Genomic DNA, 18,647 nt, shown 5'->3' with positions numbered 1-18,647 from the left:
CAGAGATAAGAAAGGAAGTTATAAGGAGAGAAGTAAAACCCAAAAACCCAGATGGAACCAGCAGGGACCAAGATGGTGATAAATCTGACCTCAAACAGACCCTGATTCTCATTAAACACTGATTTTACTACTTTAGTGAATTAAATGACATACCCACTAGTGGTCACAACTGGAAATTAAGGACCAAAAAAGGATAAAAAGAGTGGCACCCTACTCCCTCAAACATCCCAGTCCCTTCCCACATAGACTACTGCACATGCCTCCACTCAGCTTCATCTCATCCCTCCTCCTTTTGTCTTTACTCTTTAAAATCAAACCCTTCTCACCACATGGGTGAGAAGCTGACTTGTGAACTATATTCTCACCTCTCCATTCTTCGGCCATTGAACAAGGCTTGCACTGCACTGATCTCAGCTTTGGCTTCAGTATTTGGCTACACGAACCCACACGTCCCCCACACAAGCGGATACAATTGAGTCAAAATAGATGTTAGTTTGTGAAGAATGACACCAAGGTGCCCCAGTTGGCTTCAACAATAGGGGATTTGCTCTCATTACATACGATGATTTAGGATTTTATCCTCGATATTCTTCTGCGTGCTGTTCTATAAGAACTGTGGGATGGCATAATTTGTGAAAAGACGCACTGTTTGTAGAAGTGATGGGGTGCCATTGTTTAAAACTCAGATATGCCTTACCTTACAGAACTTGTTCTTGTATGACCTATGGCCTGGATCCATTTGTAAACGAGGCAGAAAAGAAGGGGAAGAAACCAGATATTACTTACTAAATAGACATCAAGCACGGAGGCATCATCTTGCATTTCCAGAGCATCTGGCTCAGAAGTCAAGTAGATGGTCCCCTCTTCCAAGGTAAAGGTGGAACTGGAAGGTAACCCTTTACTGGAAAAATAAGGAAGAATGATGAGCATGTGGCCTTCAGAACAAAATCCAAGGACCCCTCCCAAGTGGTGGCTGAGGTGGGTGAGCTTTGGGGGAAAGAAAAATGTGGGGTGTTTGAAGGAGATACGGTCACACCTAGAGGTATTTGTGCTTATGTCTGAAGAATCTGGCTTTATTGGCAGTGCCTTTTCTCGGTCAACTTCAGTGCATGAGACACTTTGTATTTCTGAGAGGTGATCTGTTGGCCCCACGCCTTGTGAGAGTGGACTTCTGGCAATCTAGAGGCCCATCTCCAGCTCTGAATAGTTAGCTCTCACTGCTTAAATCCTTTTCTCAACAGTATTGATGTTTTTCTAGCTTATAGAAGATAACCTGATCCCTCATTAGCATTGATGATTTCTTTCTTGAAACCTAAAAGTGCAGCAGAATCCCCTTGGGGGCTTGTGAAAGCACAAACTCCTGGGCTCCACCCCCAGAGTTTGATTGGGTCTGACATGGAGCCCATGGTAACAAGCTCCCAGGTGATGCTCTTGCTGCTGATTCAAGGCCGACATTTGGAGTAATAATGAATCACATAAATACAGAGCTCTGTATCATGTGCTATGTGAGGACAGTTGAGATGGACCCTTCCTAACAAGGATAACAGCAAAAGCCAAAGGAACCCAGGTAGACAGCACTGGAGTCCTTTATGGAAGGGAAGCCACCTTGTTTTTTCATGATATGACAACCAGTGTTAAGTAAATGGTCCAATAGTGTAAAGAACCTTCCTGCCTATGCGGGAGATGCAAGAGACACCGGTTCCAGTGCTGGGTCAGGAAGATCCCCTGGAGTAGGAAATGGAAACCCACTCCAGTATTCTCGCCTGGAGAATTCCGTGAACGGAGGAGCCTGGTGGGCTGAGTCCACGGGGTCCTGAAGAGTCGGAAATGACTAAGCCGCGCACACACTAACATTCAGTTCAGTTCAGTTGTTCAGTTGTGTCTGACTCTTTGTGACCCCATGGCCTACAGCTAACATTGACAATGTTTAAATTGGGAATTTAGCAGCTCAGGAATGTACAGTCTTCCCCCCTACTGAAATAAAAGTTAGTTATATTTGTAACCTGTGGAGATTTTCCATGTGGAAACAAAATATCTACACACAATGGTGGAAGAGTCTGATGTTGGTGTTAGAAGAGGGTGGGCTAGGGGGCTGGCTGGCAGCCACGTGGGACAGACCTGGCTGGGGCTTTGCCTGGGCACCAGGGCTGAGAGCAGGAGAGGAGAAGTCTGGCCTCCCCACTCACCTCCCCATCACACCCGGGGGCTGAGCTCTCAGCTCACTCCATTGAAAACTCCCACGTAAAGTCACCCCCTGGGCTTCTTGTCTGAGCTTCCCAGATAGATAGGTGACTTATTGAGGACATTATACTCCTCAGTCCTCCGTCTTCTGGGCACGACACATAATTCTACTTCTGTACATACCTATTAATTGAAGATACATGAAATAGAAGTTCTGAGCTCTTCAATATTAAAAAAATTTCTCAAAAGAATTATATGGATCTTATGAAATCAGGTTCATTTGTAGAACACATAACACAAAATTGTGAGAATCCAGACTAGTAGTAAGAGGAAAGGGAAGCAGGGAATCTCCCATAGGTTTTCCATTTGGTGATATTTGAGAATTTGGAAACTCAGGGATGAAAGCCACTTCACTTTGGCTTGATATAATTTCTCTCTTTAAATTCTAGACACAGGAAAAAAAAGTCCTCTTGCTTTTCAAAAACCCAAGATGGGTTATACAAGGTGGGAAACTGTGTGTTTTGATTCATTTTTAAAGATCAAGGTGAATGTGGCCTCTTTCCACTGAGCTGTTGACTTTATATTGTAAACCTTTACAGATTTCTTGGGTTAAATAAACCATCAGGTTTCAAGGGATGCTGTTTGGAGAGGCACTGCATGGTAATGAATGTTGCTCAGGTTATTTTCTGGATCAAGAGCAAGGATGCTGTAATGGGCTTTAATTGGCTTTTGCCTTTTGACTGCTAGGATGTCACTCACTAATCCCATGGGTAGGGAGCAGTCCTGCCTGGTTAAGCCTTATGAGAAAGATGAATGATTTATCTACTTAAACATCAAAGCAGGAAACAAAGGGGTTGCAAAATATGTATAGTTCACAATTAATACAATTCAAAAATCTCTAATGGCTTCTGAGTTATTTTGTAACCATAATTTACTTGATGAGGTTCAAATCTAAGCTTCTCTCATCTTGCTTGAGTTTTTGGTCATGATTTTAAATTATTTCCATCCTAAGATTAGGGGTATAACCAAGATATTCTAGAAGTGCTTTTTCTTTTTAAAATTTAATTTTTTAATAGCATACCACCTGTAGTATAAAATATAGCAAAAAGTAATCCTCCTCCTTATTATTTTTTTTTTTTTTTGTGGTCCTTTTGTGATTCAGAGTTCACCTGCCTAGGAGTAAATCCTTTTGTAAGTATTTTTCAACCTAATATTTGTTTTACTCTTGGAAACTATGGATGAGTCACTAGCATGGTTAAAACCAAATACAAATAGAAAAACAATTAGTTTTCTTTGGGGTTTAACAGGTACATTTATCAGCTTATGGTCAGTTGCTCAGTTGTGTCTGACTCTTTGCAACCCTATGGACTGTAGCTCACCAGATTCCTCTGTCTATGGGATTCTCCCAGCAAGAATACTGGAGTGGGTTGCCATTTCCTTCTGCAGCTATTTTAGCTAAAATATAAAAGATTACAGAGAAAGTACTATATTTCCTTAATACCATATCGTCAAATTTAATAACATCCATCAAGCATATTAAAAGAAAAGACCTTCTGTTAATTTACCCTGTTTTGCACATGTTAGAATAATATCCTATCTTAGTAAGAAGAATATTCTGAGCATCCTTAAATTTGGGGGACAAAAATGAGATATCCCGAGTATATAAAAAACTCTTGTAGTACAACAGTAAAAAGACAACTCAATTAAAAATGGTCATAGGATATGAATAGACATTTCTCCAAAGAAGATACACAAATGGCCAATAAATGCATGTCAAGATGCTCAGCATCATTAGTCATTAGGAAAATGCAAATCAAAAGCACAATGAGATACCACCACTTCACAGCCACTAGGATGGCTATAATAAAAAAGACAGATGATATGGAAAAACTGGAGCCCTCCTACTTTGCTGATAGGTATGTAAAATGATGAAGCTAGTTTGGAAAACATTTTGGTGAATCTTCAAAACCATACAACTCAGCAATTCCACTCCTTGGTATATATGTAAGGAAAATGGAAAAATATATGCCTACACAAAGAACTGCACATGAACGGACACAGCAGCATTACTCATAATAGCCAATAAGCGGAAATAACCCAGAAGTCCACCAGTTGATGCATGGATAAGTAATTCATACAATGGGATATTATTTGGCAATAAATATAGTAAAGTATTATCTATGCAGCAATATAGGTGGACCTTGGTAAGTGAAAAAAAGCTGGTCATAAAGGAACTCATACAGAATGGTGGAGAGATGCTATGCTGCAGGCTGGGGAAGCTGGGGACCATCTGCAGAGTCCCAGGGCCAGAGCTGCTGGTGCGGGAGCAGAGGTAAGGGGGCCTCTCTCCTGGAGGATGGTCTGCCTAGAAAATGCAAACTGCTGGCCCACGGGCTCAGGCCGGCTGCGAGAAGTATGTTTTGGGCCCAAAGAGATTTTTTTTTTTTTTAATTTGAATGATTGCTAAATTAAGTAACAGAAAATTCGTACAAAATCCAGTCTTCCACAGATTCTAATGAGAAATGAGATGGGCAGGCAACTCCAAGCCCACATTTGTGAGTAGTGATGAGGCTGAGGCATGTCCTCTCCATTGTTCCAGGGTCCCTACTGCTGCTTCTGCGTCACACACCGGGCCTGTTCTCGCCATTGGCATCATCTCTGCCTGGTCCCTCTGTGTGCATGTCAGCCCAACATCCTCACTGCACTGTATGAAGAAGCTGAGGCTTGAGAGGCATAGTAACTTGCTCAAGGTCACACTAGAGTTGAATAGAGCTAGAATATGAACTTTGTTTTCCAATTAAACACCTTCTCTATGGTCACCCCTGATGAAATTTTATAAATTTGTTACTGCAGAAATTGAGGGAGCTGAGACCAATGTGCCTAGGAGCTTGAGGAGCATCCCATAAGCCAGCAAAAACAAATGCGGGTTTGATGCTTGATGTGAGCTGTGGAGATCTTTTGTTTGAGAAGAGTTATGGCCAGAGAGGTTTGAGGAAAAGTAAGTAGGCAAAATATGCTGTACAAAGCAACATATTTATCTTTCTCAAAAAAGTTAAAATAGAATTACCACTCGAGCCAACTATCTCATATATACCCCAAAGAATGGAAAACAGGGTCTCAGATATTTGTTCCCTCAGTGTTATGGGCTGAACTGTGGGCTTCCCTCCAGCCTCCATTTATATCTTTAAGTCCTAAGCCCAGTACTTTAGTATGTGTTGGTATTTGGAGATAGGCTCCTTAAAGAGGTATAATTAAGGTTAAGTGACATAATTGGGATGGCTCTGATTCAATATGATTTGTGTCCTTACGGGAAGAGGAGGAGGGGATTAGGACTTGGATACACAGAGAAAAGACCATGTGAAGAGGAAGAAGACGGCCCATCTACAAGCCAAGGAGAGCCGCCTCAGAGAAAACCAACCTTGCTGACACCTTGATCTTGGACCTCTAGCCTCCAGAACTGTGAGAAAATAAATTTCTGTTGTTTAAGCCACTTAGTCTGTGGTACTTTGTTATGGCAGCCCTAAAGTTAATACATCAATTTCACAGCAGCCTTATTCACAGTAGCCAACAGATGGTATAATTTCACCGACTTCCTCATTTAAGTAGTCAAATTCAAAGAAGAAAGTAGAAGGGAGGTTGCCAGGGGCTGAAGGGAGGGGGAAATGGGGAGTTGTTTAGTGGGCAGAGTTTCAGTTTTTCAAGATGAAAAAGTTCTGGAGACTGGTTGCACAACAATGTGAATGTACTTTGAATGTTGAACTGTTCACTTAAAAATGGTTAAGATGGTAAATTTTGTGTTATGGGTATGTTACCACAATTTTTAAAAAGTAACATATTAAAAATGAATATCTGAGAGTTGACAAGAATAGAGGTATATAACCTTCTAATGTTTTAACACTTAAAAAAGACATGTAACCATTTAGCCCTGTGTAAACAACTGGGCATTTATAAAGTCGCATTAAATGCTCTTGGAATAATCTGACATTAAATAGCAAAAGCTATGTAACCAATTACTCTTTTAAAAAATATTTGTTATCTTCATTATTCAGTATGTACTGAGTGATATCCAAGTATAGAACTGGCATTTTGCGTCCCTAAAAATCTTAGATTAGGTCCTATCTGCTGCCCAAGAAAGGATGAGAATACACTTCAGGGAAACAGATACCTCAGCTGATAAGGCATTACAGGCATGGCTCAGCTGGGAAAATATCTGCCTGCAATGCAGGAGACCTGGGTTCGATCCCTGGGTTGGGAAGATCCCCTGGAGAAGGGAAAGGCTACCCACTCCAGTATTCTGGCCTGGAGAATTCTGGGTCGCAGAGTCAAACACAGCTGAGCAACTTTCACTTTCACCATCTTTGCTTTGAATTCTGGCTTTTCCTCTTAGCTGTATATGCAATACTGGATGCGTTTCTTAACCCCTCCAGTTACTGGAAACTCCAGGTTCCTATATGTAAATGAGAACAACAACCCTGAACATGCAGGATTACTGGAGTAACAGCAAACGCCCAACACGGACACCCATCTTTGCACATTGTATTCTAGGCGCCAGGATGCAGTGGGGATTGAACAGAGACCTCGGACTCATGGAACTTGCACAGCATTGAGGAAAACAGGTAATGAGAGGAAGATACTTAAAATATATAGTATGTTGGTCAAAAGCACTAAGGAGAAAAATAAGGAGAGAGAGAGGTGAGTGAGCAGCACAGACCATTCCCAAGCAGCACAGTTTCCCTGCTCTGCCACTGGAATTTTCAGGGCCTTAGGCATGAGTCAGAAACCAGGGGACACATCCAGGTCCCCTATGTCCCATGAGGCACTATCAAGGTCTCTGAAGCCTCACTGAAGTCCCTTTCCCTGAGTAGGGACAGGCACAGGCACCCCGACTCCCTTAGAGCTCTCTCTAAAGATCACATTCAAACTGCCAACTCTTCCTGGCTTCTCTAACTTCGCTCAAAGACTGTAGGTAGTCAGCTAAATGGTTTCTGACCACTTCCTTTGCATGTCCTGCAGTCTCACACCTTGCTTTTGTTTTGGGTTTCTGCTGAAACTGATAATCAAAATACTTCATTTTAACATTCTGCTGCTGTTTTTAGCAAAGAGGTTAGTAAAGGTTATACATGAAAATGCTTCACACAAGGACATAAAGTATTATCTGGGCTTTAAGAATCTTTATACTATATACTCGAATGTGGATGTGTTTGTCCATTGCTACTTAAAAAATTAATGAAGTACAATCCATAAAAGAGTAGGGAGATAATGCAAGAATAAACCATCCAATGTAAATAAACGCATCTGCAGCCTACAGCAAATTCCTCTTCCCTTGAACATGCCCCAAGAAGAAAGGTAAAATATGTTCTAAAAGGGATTTTCACTTAAATGTTTATGTCACTGATCGATTTGTTTCTCTCCAGTTCTGACACTGGTAATAGTCTTGCTATTGCTCGGTTTCCTTACTTCACTGTTGACTTCTTGGGCACAAGCCTGTTTGGAATTGGTTTCTAATGTCCCAGGCTGAGTTTTCCAGATTCCATTTCAGGGGTCACTTTCTCTTGGGAGGAGTGCCTTCAAAACTGAGCAATCTACTCAGAAGGCCTGCCATTTTTCAGCCTCGCAGCTTGGGAAGATCCATTTCTAGAAGCAATTTTATGTGAACAGGTTTGAGTCTGGCTGGCTGCCTGGGTTCTGCACCATCAAGTTTTGTCACAATTCCCTCAATTTAGATGGTCTGAGGGCTAATTGCACCTAATTTGCAGCAAGGTGCTCAGGAAACTGTTAATCTATCTAGTTTTCTTCCTCCCTCGTAAAAGCAGAGGCGCTGCCAACATTCTTCGGCTGCTCTGGTCTCTGCACACGTCACAAACTTGTCACAGGTTAAGCAGGATAAGGAGGGGGAATTTTATGTCCTCCTAGCTCCCTCTGGGAGCTGACATTAGTGGCTCTCTGATGCAGCTCAGGCCTCTCTGTCATTTACAAAAATGTTCCTTTCTTTTACCAGCAACATTAGTTTGGCTTCACTGGAGAACATTAGCCTGGCTGGACTGCTGAAAACAGGCATAGGTAATTTTATAGCCTGGAACACTCTGATTTCTGTTTGCAGACCTAATGAGTGTTTTATAGCTGATTCTCATGGGGGCACTTGCTCAGAGAACATATGGTACAAAGCACAGTTTTTGTCTTTCAAAAGTTATCCCCTCACTGCCTTTTTTGTCAAAGTAATAACATAATATATCATATGATACAGATGACTAATGATAAAATAAACAACCTCCTGCTCCCGCCTGTACCCCAGTCATCTCCCCAAGGGCAGTGCCTTTCACCGTTTCTCTTTTTAGCCCTTCTGGTGGTTTCCTTCATATCTTTTGATGAATCAGGGAATAAAATATATTATCAACGCAAGGCAGTATCTATTGATTCAATACAAAGGATGTTTGCCTCCTCCTACTTTGCACTTCCTCCCAACATTTGCTATTTATATTTTATTTATTGTGTAACTGTAAATCATATACTTAATAACCTTTTCTATTCCATCAACCATATACCTTTAATTTCCCACATTATTTAATCTTTGTCCTTGTCTTCCCACTTTGTCATAGCTATTAATATTTATATTCCTTTATTCTTATCTTATAGCTATAACCAATTTTTCTGTGCTTTGTCCATGGATTGATTCTAAAAATAGAAAATCACTCCATAGAGTTTATTATTATGACTATTGAAAATCTTGTTAATGCCTAGGCAACACTGAGTTAAGTTTACATTTTCCTCTCTAGATTCAAAATCATGATTGCTGGGCCATGTGAAGAAACATGTTTCCAACATCAAGGTTAAATGGAGTCTTTTAAAATCTTTGCTTAAATTTATACCATGTTTTAGGCTGCTTCATGTTTGGAGGTTTTTGCCCTTTAGAAATGGACTGAGTACCATGGGGGTAAACCTAGGGAGCATCTGGACTAAGGGTGGAGGCCTGAATACAAGCCCTGCTTCTTTGATTATTAGTTACAATACTGGGCAAGCATGACCCTGAGCTCCCAGTTCCTCCTTTTCAAGTGAGAATGCAGTCCCCACCGAGCCCACCTCCCAGGGCCGTCAATCAAGAGGACCAAGTCAGACCCTGCAAGTGAGAGAAAGGCCAACAGAGGGTAATGCTCTTCTGTCTAAACGACCCAGGGTGTCACTATGACTTCTACCTCTGGGACTCTGCTTGTTTCCTGGGGGACGGTAGGTGTGTCTGAGAAGTTTGGCTTTATTGTAACACTTGGGGAAGAAGTCTTTTTCTGCTAGTCCAAGTTTAGCTACCTACCGGAATACTGACTGATGGTAAGAAATGTGGACAGGAAAGTTCTCCTCGCAGAGAAAACCCACAAGTACAGCCTAGTCTCATGTAAAGGCTACAAATACTTGTTCAGTCCTACAGACACATGTGCTTATGAGCAGGTCCCTCCCTGCAGGACTCAGGCACTTCTGATGTGATGGTCAAGCCAAGGTCACGTGTGTATCTTAGAAAAGCTCACTCTGGCTGGCATGGCTCGGGGGTGGAGGCTGCTCCAGGGTGTAGAGTTCTGAAGCCCTGGCATAGGGGTTCCCAGCTACAGCCGGGAGAGTGTCGGCCTGCAGCAAATCTCATGCCCTTGCCAGGATGAGCGTCTCCTTCACACGAGCTCCTGGGTTGATTGTATAGGCAACATCTGCAAGACCCCTGGTGTGAACCCAGAGCACTGGGAAGCCCTTGGCCATGGCTACTGCATACAGACCACCACCCACCTTCCTAACCTACCCTGCCAGGCTTTCAGCAGGATCTGCTGCTTTCTGTCTTTTCTCCTTTTCAGCCATGAGCATGGCTGCTGCTCTTCCACGCTCTCCCACTTTGGCTATTTTTAGACAGGGAGGCTGCCTGTATCTAATGAAGGCAAGCAGAGCCGCAGGCTCTCTCTCTGGAATCGAATGACGGCCACCTATGGGTCTAGTGCTGGGGTTTAACTCTACTCTCTCCCTGCGTTAAGTGTCGCCTGAGGCACGAAGACCGCTGGAGACCCAGTGCAGAAAGCTGCGCTTTGAACTGGCAGGGGAAGAGAGCAGCAAACAGCGTGCTGCCAGGTCTATTAGTTCTGGGGACAGGAAGCCACAGCTGCTGAGAGAGCTAAAGCAACTGAGCTCCTGCCACCAGCAGCCTCAGAAGCAGGCAGAGGAAGGAAGCAGGGCCCTCCCTTTGAGGAAAGCGTGTGCATCTGTGGGTGGTAGCTGGAGGGAGAATGCTTTCAAGAAAGAACCCCCATCCAAGTTCAAGGAACTTTTCCACCATCTATCTCTAGGAGATTTTATTTTTCTTTTCAACATCCTCCCACATACATTTTAAAGCTAGCAGTCCTCCTCAGATATTATTTCATTTAATCATCAGAGATCACCCTGTTAGGCTGGGTCTCGTCCTGGTTATTTTGTACATGTGAGTTTTAAGGCTAACGTGTCTAACCACAGTTAATAAATGGTGGTACTGGATTTGAACCAGGCCTGACTGGGGAGCTATGCCGTATCCTATACATGCTGTCTAAGCACTGAGGAGAATTAGTCCTTTGCTGCGCTCCTAAGCTATCCCCAGCAATAATGATTCAGTTATAAAAGAGATATATAAATCTGTTTCTAAATGAAAAATCTATTATCATAAATCAGTCTTGATTATCTGACGTGAGAGGCAGGGATATGAAAGAAGAGCAAAAAGAATTTTTGATACCCCCCCCCCCCCGCGGCTCAGTCACTTCAGTCATGTCCAACTCTTTGCAACCCCATGGACCGTAGCCCACCAGGCTCCTGTGTCCATGGGGTTCTCCAGGTAAGAATACTGGAGTGGGTAGTCATGCCCTCCTCCAGGGGATCTTCCAAACCCAGGGATCGCACCCACATCTCCTGCACTGCAGGTGGACTTTTTTTTTTTTTTTAACCACTTAGCTACTGGGGAAGCCCCTGGATACCTTATACACACAGAAATTAATTTGAGATGGACCACAGACAAAATGTGAAAGCTAATGCTTCCCTGGTGGCTCAGTGGTCAAGAATCTGCCTGCCAGTGTAGGAGACAGGTTTGATCCCTGATCCAGGAAGATTCCACATGCTGCATGGGACAACTAAGCCCATGGGCCACAACTATGGAGTCCACGTGCCATAACTACTGAAGCCTGTGTGCCTACAGCCTGTGCTCCTCGACAAGGGAAGCCACCATAATGAGAAGCCAATAAACCACAGCTGGAGAGTAGCCACTGTTTGACACAACTAGAGAAAAGCTCGCACAGCAATGAAGACTCAGCACAGCCAAAAATAAAAATAAATGTGAAGGCTAACACCATTAAGCTTCTAGAATAAAACAAAGGGGAATGTTGCCTTGACCTTGGGTGGTCATGACTAGGAAGGGGCAGAAGGGAACTTCTGGTAGGACAGGAATATTCTTTATCTAGATCTGGGTGATGGTTACTGCAATGTACACATCTGTCAAAATTTATGGAACTACATACTTAAGATCTGTGCATTTTGCTATATACAAATCATATTTCAACAGTGAACTGTCCACATCAAAAAAACTATCTGCTTTTCTATTCACAAAACTATAAATTATCCATTCAAACATACACCAAGTGCTGACTTCACCCACTTACTGTGCTAAAAGTGAAAAGTTGGTAAACAGTTCACACATGGCTGAATCACTGACTTAAGGAGCTTTCAAGAAAGTTGGTGAGATGATAAATGTTAAAAAGAAGAAAATGACTTATATATATCATTATCAAAAATGCAAAAAAATCCCTAGTCAAAACAACAAAAAATGAGAAACCTTGACAAAGTAATTTCTAGTGGACTTCATAAAACTGAACAGTTTCTATTCTTCTTGTAAGACGTCTTTTCCTGTTCATATTTGGTAGAGTCTAAAACCAGAATTGGTTCTCTCCCCAGAGCTCTTGTCTATGAAGTTGAGAGATAATATAGTTAAGTAGTTCCCAGAGGTAAGGCTTAGGGCTTCTTTGGTGGCTCAGATGGTAAAGAATCTGCCTGCAATGTGGAGAGCCAGGTTCAATCCCTGGGTTGGAAAGATCCCTTGGAGAAGGAACTGGCAACCCACTCCAGTATTCTTACCTGGAGAATCCCATGGACAGAGGAGCCTGGAGGGCTACAGTCCATGGGATCCAAAGAGTCAGACATGACTGAGCCACTAACACACACAGAGGTAAGGCTTAGGGGGATAAAAAAGACTCTAATATGAGTAGTCCACAAAAACCCCCAGATAAGTGGCTTGCACTGAAAACAGTGCTCTCTAGCTAGAGCAACACACCACAAAGGTAGCAGGAACTGGAAACCCTTTAATTCACCAGAGACTCATGGCCTCCTTGGAATGTGGAAGAATAAGCTAGAACAGGAGGCAGGGCAGATGAATTCCGGTACTAACTCAGCAATAAGTGTGGTGTGTGCTCTCTTTGGGTAAGCTGTTTAGCCGCCTGGAGTCCCAGTTTCCTCCTCTGTAAAACTCAGGGCTTTGAACTTGGTAAGGTCCTTCCAGCTTTCAAAAGCTTTGATCCTTAGCCTAGTTGGCCCTCGTTCAACTTCCCCAGAAAACCAAGCCTGAGGTCACAGCAGTCTATCAGGAATACAGTATGCAGAAATGGAGATGCCCATGCTGTATAAGCTAATGGAACCACTAAGGGTTTAAGATAAAGTGAACAAATAATTCTCAACCACAGCACCCTTAACTTCTACACTGCACCTCAATGACATAACTCCCACAGATGGGGTCTGTAGTCAGATATTCTGCAATCTCTTTACACTTGCTTCCTACCAGGATTGGAAAAAACAAATCCAGAAAAAGTAAGCCTTATTCAAAGATGATACTATAGGTTAAATTGTGTCCCTCTAAAATTTGTATGTTGACAACCTAGCCCCCAGTACCTCAGAATGTGACCTTATTTGGGAAAAGGGCAATTGCAGATGTAATTAGTTAAGATGAGGTCATAAGAGGAGATCTGAACAGACATGCACACAGGGAGAAGGACATGTGAAGATGAAGGCAGAGATCAGGTGATGCCTCTGTAAGCTAAGGAATGTCAAAGACTCACAGGAAATCACCAGAATCCAGGTGACAAGCATGAAACAGATTCATCCCCATGGTCCTCAGAAGCAAGCAGCACTGTGAACATCTCAGGCTCCTGGCCTCCACCACGGTGAGAACACACACTTCTGTTGTTTAAGCCACATGGTGTATGGTGCTAGCAAACTAGTACAGGTGTTATAAATGCTTAAAGGACAACCCTGCTTGGCCAGGGGGCTGGCTCACTAGCTTTCTCTCCCCTTCCTTAGCCCATAGCACAGCAGAGCAAGGTTACTGGTGATAAGTCGCTTCAGTCATGTCTGACTCTTTGCAACCCCATGGACCACAGCCAGCCAGGCTCCTCTGTCCATGGAATTCTCCAGGCAAGAATGCTGGAGTGGGTTGCCATGCCCTCCTCCAGGGGATCTTCCCGACCCAGGGATCGAATCAGAGACTCTTATGCCTTCTGCGTTGGCAGGTGGGTTCTTTACCACTAGCGCCACCTGGGAAGAACCACCAGTAACCTCAACCTTCAGGAAATTTATGATCTGGGTACCTGAAAAGAGTATTTACCATTCCTATTCTTTTCTAAACACCACATTTCCTATTTTTAAAAAGCAAGTAATCAAATATTTGTTAAGCCTTTATTATCTAACCAGGAATATTCAGATAGCGTTTGTGACTTAGCTGAGTGAGGTCCTCCTTATGTCAGTATGCTAAACATGTACACGGTGGAAATGACCACTGTCAGCAAGTAAGTGGCATCATTTAGTCCAAACCCATATTGCTACCAGTCTGCAGAAGCTACTGGAAAGAATATGAGAAAAGATTACAAGGCAGCTTTACCATCACAGATGCACACTGTAATTAGCACTGTTCAGGGCTATTGGAAAACCATAAGCACCATTGATTTTTAGTGGGCCTCCTAGCTTCAGAGAGGTGCAGAATGACTGGAAGTTTTCTCATACATGGCCAGGCCAATGCCAAATTAATTATAAGCTCTGACTTGAATAATCAGAAAATGTCACAGAAACTACTGGCCTCTGCTGGACAGGTCAGTACCCTGTCTTGAGTCATTAGGAACATAAGCAGTTTAGGGAGAGAGAAGAGCTCTGGTTTGCAAAAGATGGGAGGTGGCTGGCTGAGATGGGGGAGGTAAAAGAGTACTGGCATCTCTGAGAAGAACTGGGACTCATTCTACTTCAAATCATGGCTCAGGTTTAATTATTTCTGACAGCGGTCCTTCCATACACCAAACCCCTTCCTGTAAGTTAAGGAATAAACTAGGTGCTTTAGAATCAAAGGTCAGAACACCCTGGTAGTTAAAACAGTGGCTCTCCAATGACCAGGCACTAGAAAGTACAGGACCAGGAAGCTGCTGTTTTACCAACCCGGTGTTCCTGAAGCAGTTGCTCCTAGGACCGATAGTTTAAGAAATACTGCCTTACCACACACACACACCCACACCCACACCCCCACACACATCCACACCCACACCCACACCCCCCCCACACCCACCCCACCCCCCACACCCACACACACCCACGCACACCCACCCCCCTTCCAGTTATAAGATAAATAAGTCCTGGGGATGGAGTGGATGGCATGGTGACTGGAGATAATGAAGGACAGGGAAGCCTGTTGTGCTGCAGTTCACAGGGTTGCAAAGAGTGGAATACAACTTAGCAACTGAACAACAACAAAACTGTTATGCCTTAAAGTTGCAAAGAGAGCAGATCTTAAAAACAAATCAAATCAAACTAACCAAAACAAAGAGAGGCAAAACATAGTCCCTACCTTTAGTAAATAAAACCAACTCTTAACCTCAAAAAAAAAAAAAAAAAAAGCAAAACAAAAAGTAACTATGTGAGGCGACAAATATATTTATTAGCTTGATACAGTAATCATTTCACTATGTACAGCAAATTATTATGTTGTATGCCTTAAATATATACCATTTTTATTAAAGATATATACTGTAAAAACAGTTCTAGGGGAGAACAATTTGTAATCACCCATGCAAAACAGGAAATATATAAGTTCCAAATATATTTAGCATGATAAAACTTTGAGGAATTGCATGTGTATCATTTCCTATTTAAGTCTTGGGAAACTACTATTTTAGAGAGATTGGTCATCGGCATTCAAATTAATGTATCAGATGGCCATAAAATATTAAAATCCCCCAGAAAAGAAAACAAAAAGGAAAAAATAAACACAAACTGGCTTAACAGAATGGTAAGGCAGTGGGATGTACAGTCCAGACGTAGTGTGGTGTGTGTCTGCGAATGACTGGACAAGAATGGCCCATTCTGGGAAGCCTAGCAAAGCATGAGGGGGATGTAGGTCACCGCTGAAGGGCCTTACCCACACCTTCAAGGACTGACACTGACATTGCCCTGCAGCTGGTATTGAGAGTGCCTGGAAGGGTTGGCATCCGGCTCTGTAGGCTGGACCTAACTGATGTTCAGGGGCTCTGAATATGACTGACTTTACTGAATCAGATGTGAGGCATTTACCACGTGTCACACACAAGAAATGCTACCTTCCAGAAAGCAGACATAAGTCAACTAATAAATGATTAGGCACTTTGCAAAACATCATAGAAAGGTAACCCATTATTTCACACTGTTCATATACCTGACTCTTTGTTATGTGTAAATGTGCTTTGCAATCTGCAAATGCAAACAATAATGTTTAAAAGCTGTCACTGAACTTACACCCTTTCCCATTTATTCTTCCTACTGGAGAAGTCTAAATTATCCACTTTAGGGGTTTGATTTAAGCTCTAGTTATTTTGAATAATGCCTATCTTTCATATGGCATGTCTACATCCCATTAAATGTGAAATTTCTCAATGGCTATTAATAAAAATGCTCTCAAACTACTTACCATTTCCTTAGATGATGTAGTTATATGACATGTGAGTTGATTTAGGAAGATGTACCTGAAAGCTTTGATTCTCCCCCTGTGGTTTCCCTTTCTAACCAGTGTCACTTAGCTGCAACTTGGGCATTTATTCCATCTGAGATTATTCTTTATCCATATAATAACTTTCCTTATTTATCACAGGTTGATGTGAATAATTTATATGCAAGTGTCTACTATGCTCCTTGCCCTTGGAAGGTCCTCTGCTCCAGTAAAGCTGGAGGGGCCTAAATATACTTCCTCATGTCCCCCTGTCTCTAACAATAAAACCATTTCTGAGAATTGAGTCTCAGAAATTATAAAGTCTGTCACTTGTGTTGAATACATGTTAGCTGTTATTAATATGATCATTAAAGATAATTATAATATGTATTTTTATGGACTTCATAAGGAATGGGGTACTGGTAAATGTTTAACAACTAGAATTTTGGTGAAAAGTGTGTGTGTATATATGTTTATATTAAACTTTACTGACAAAAAATGTGTAACACAGAGTGTAAAAATAATAATAAAATATGCAGTAGTCTTTACTGTAAATTCCATATAACCAATTGATGGTCACATAATGCTTTTGTTGATTTTGGTAGAACTTCTACATCCACAGTCACTTTGTGACTGCAACTGATGACGATGTATTTTTAACATGATGTTGGTTGGTATTTTCCTTTACATTAATAAGACAAAAACGAAATAAAGACATCTGTAAGAAGTTCACTCATTTGTCAATGATATGAGCTACTTCTCTGATGAATGAAAAAACAGTTTTCAAATAATGGAAGACTACTTGCTCAATTTTTTATGCTATTGACAATGCAATTGCTGTAGATATGACACACTTTGAAGGTTTAAAAGGAGATAATCAATAAATCTAGTCCTAACTTACACTGCTTGACAACTGCTGTGGAATAAATACTTCTACTTCAGTTTACCAATGTGATGTCACTGAATGAGGAGCTGGAGTGAAATGCACTGTAGGTGACTACCTAGCATCCCACCATACAGATCCAACCTACATAAACAACCTTAAGGTTAAATAACAATAGGCACGTAGCAATTAGAAGGGGATCACTTTTGAGTATTACCTTTTAAAAAATACAACTTGATTTAGTTGTAAATTTGTCTAATTTAATTTCTAAATTAAATTTACTACTGTGGTCAAGAATCCCTTAGAAGAAATGGAGTAGCCATCATAGTCAACAAGAGAGTCTGAAATGCAGTACTTGGATGCAGTCTCAAAAACAACAGAATGATTTCTGTTCATTTCCAAGGCAAACCATTCAATATCACAGTAATCTAAGTCTATGCTGAAGAAGCTAAAGTTGAATGGTTCTATGAAGACCTACAAAACCTTCTAGAATTAACACCCCCAAAAGATGTCTTTTTCATTATAGTGGACTGGAATACAAAAGTAGGAAATCAAGAAAAACCTGGAGTAACAGACAAATTTGGCCTTGGAATGCGGAATGAAGCAGGGCAAAGGCTAAAGAGTTCTGCCAAGAGAACGCACTGGTCATAGCAAACACCCTCTTCCAACAACATAAGAGAAGACTCTATACATGGACATCACCATATGGACAACACCAAAATCAGACTGATTATATTCTTTGCAGCCAAAGATGGAGAAGCTCTATACAGTCAGCAAAAGCAAGGCTGGGAGCTGACTGTGGCTCAGATCATGAACTCCTTATTGCCAAATTCAGACTTAAATTAAAGAAAGTAGGGAAAACCATTAGACCATTCAGGTATGACCTAAATCAAATCCCTTATGATTATACAGTGGAAGTGAGAAATAGATTTAAGGGACTAGATCTGATAGAGTGCCTGAAGAACTATGGACAGAGGTTCGTGACATTGTACAGGAGATAGGGATCAAGACCATTCCCAAGAAAAAGAAATGCAAAAAAGCAAAATGGCTGTCTGAGGAGGTCTTACAAATAGCTGTGAAAAGAAGAGAAGTGAAAAGCAAAGGAGAAAAGGAAAGATATACCCATTTGAATGCAGAGTTCCAAAGGATAGCAAGGAGATAAACCCTTCCTCGGCAATCAGTGCAAAGAAATCGAGGAAAACAGTAGAATGGGAAAGACTAGAGATCTCTTGAAGAAAATTAGAGATATCAAGGGAACATTTCATGCAAAGATGGGCTCAATAACGGACAGAAATGGTATGGGCCTAACATACCATACTTTATTTTATGGGGCTCCAAAATCACTTCAGGTGGTGACTGCAGCCATGAAATAAAAAGACGCTTACTCCTTGGAAGTCAAGTTATGACTACCCAGACAGCATATTCAAAAGCAGAGACATCCATACATTACCATGCATGGATGTGAGAGTTGGACTATAAAGATGTGAGAGTTGGACTATAAAGAAAGCTGAGCACTGAAGAATTGATGCTTTTGAACTGTGGTGTTGGAGAAGACTCTTGAGAGTCCCTTGGACTGCAAGGAGATCTAACCAGTCCATCCTAAAGGAAATA

The 18,647-nt window shown here is 41.8% G+C and overlaps 1 protein-coding gene and 1 long non-coding RNA gene across 13 annotated transcripts in view; one reads left to right on the top strand and one right to left on the bottom strand.

The window, feature by feature from the left end:
* Positions 1-5,667, top strand: part of LOC102398554 — a 161,094-nt gene extending 155,427 nt beyond the window's left edge. For 3 of the 5 annotated variants that reach the window (XR_006549922.2, XR_006549923.2, XR_006549921.2), the window contains 2 exons: positions 705-978; positions 4,781-5,667. This is a non-coding gene — a long non-coding RNA (uncharacterized LOC102398554). The remainder of the gene's footprint in view (positions 1-704; positions 979-4,780) is intronic. The other 2 variants (XR_006549925.2, XR_006549924.2) reach the window with 2 other exon arrangements.
* PIP5K1B (phosphatidylinositol-4-phosphate 5-kinase type 1 beta) overlaps positions 1-18,647 on the bottom strand; it is a 338,893-nt gene that overhangs the window by 25,308 nt on the left and 294,938 nt on the right. For 7 of the 8 annotated variants that reach the window (XM_044939943.2, XM_044939940.2, XM_025281590.3 and 4 more), the window contains one exon: positions 787-901. In XM_044939943.2, coding sequence (XP_044795878.1) covers positions 787-901 — 115 coding nt within the window. Of the gene's footprint in view, positions 1-785; positions 902-18,647 lie in introns of those variants that run through there. The other variant, XM_044939944.2, reaches the window with a different exon arrangement.

The sequence above is a fragment of the Bubalus bubalis genome, chromosome 3 (genome assembly GCF_019923935.1).
Source record: "Bubalus bubalis isolate 160015118507 breed Murrah chromosome 3, NDDB_SH_1, whole genome shotgun sequence".
In the NCBI taxonomy this organism is placed as follows: domain Eukaryota; kingdom Metazoa; phylum Chordata; class Mammalia; order Artiodactyla; family Bovidae; genus Bubalus; species Bubalus bubalis.
The sequence above is the reverse complement of the archived record's forward strand: the minus strand, read 5'-3'. Positions and strand labels throughout refer to the sequence as shown.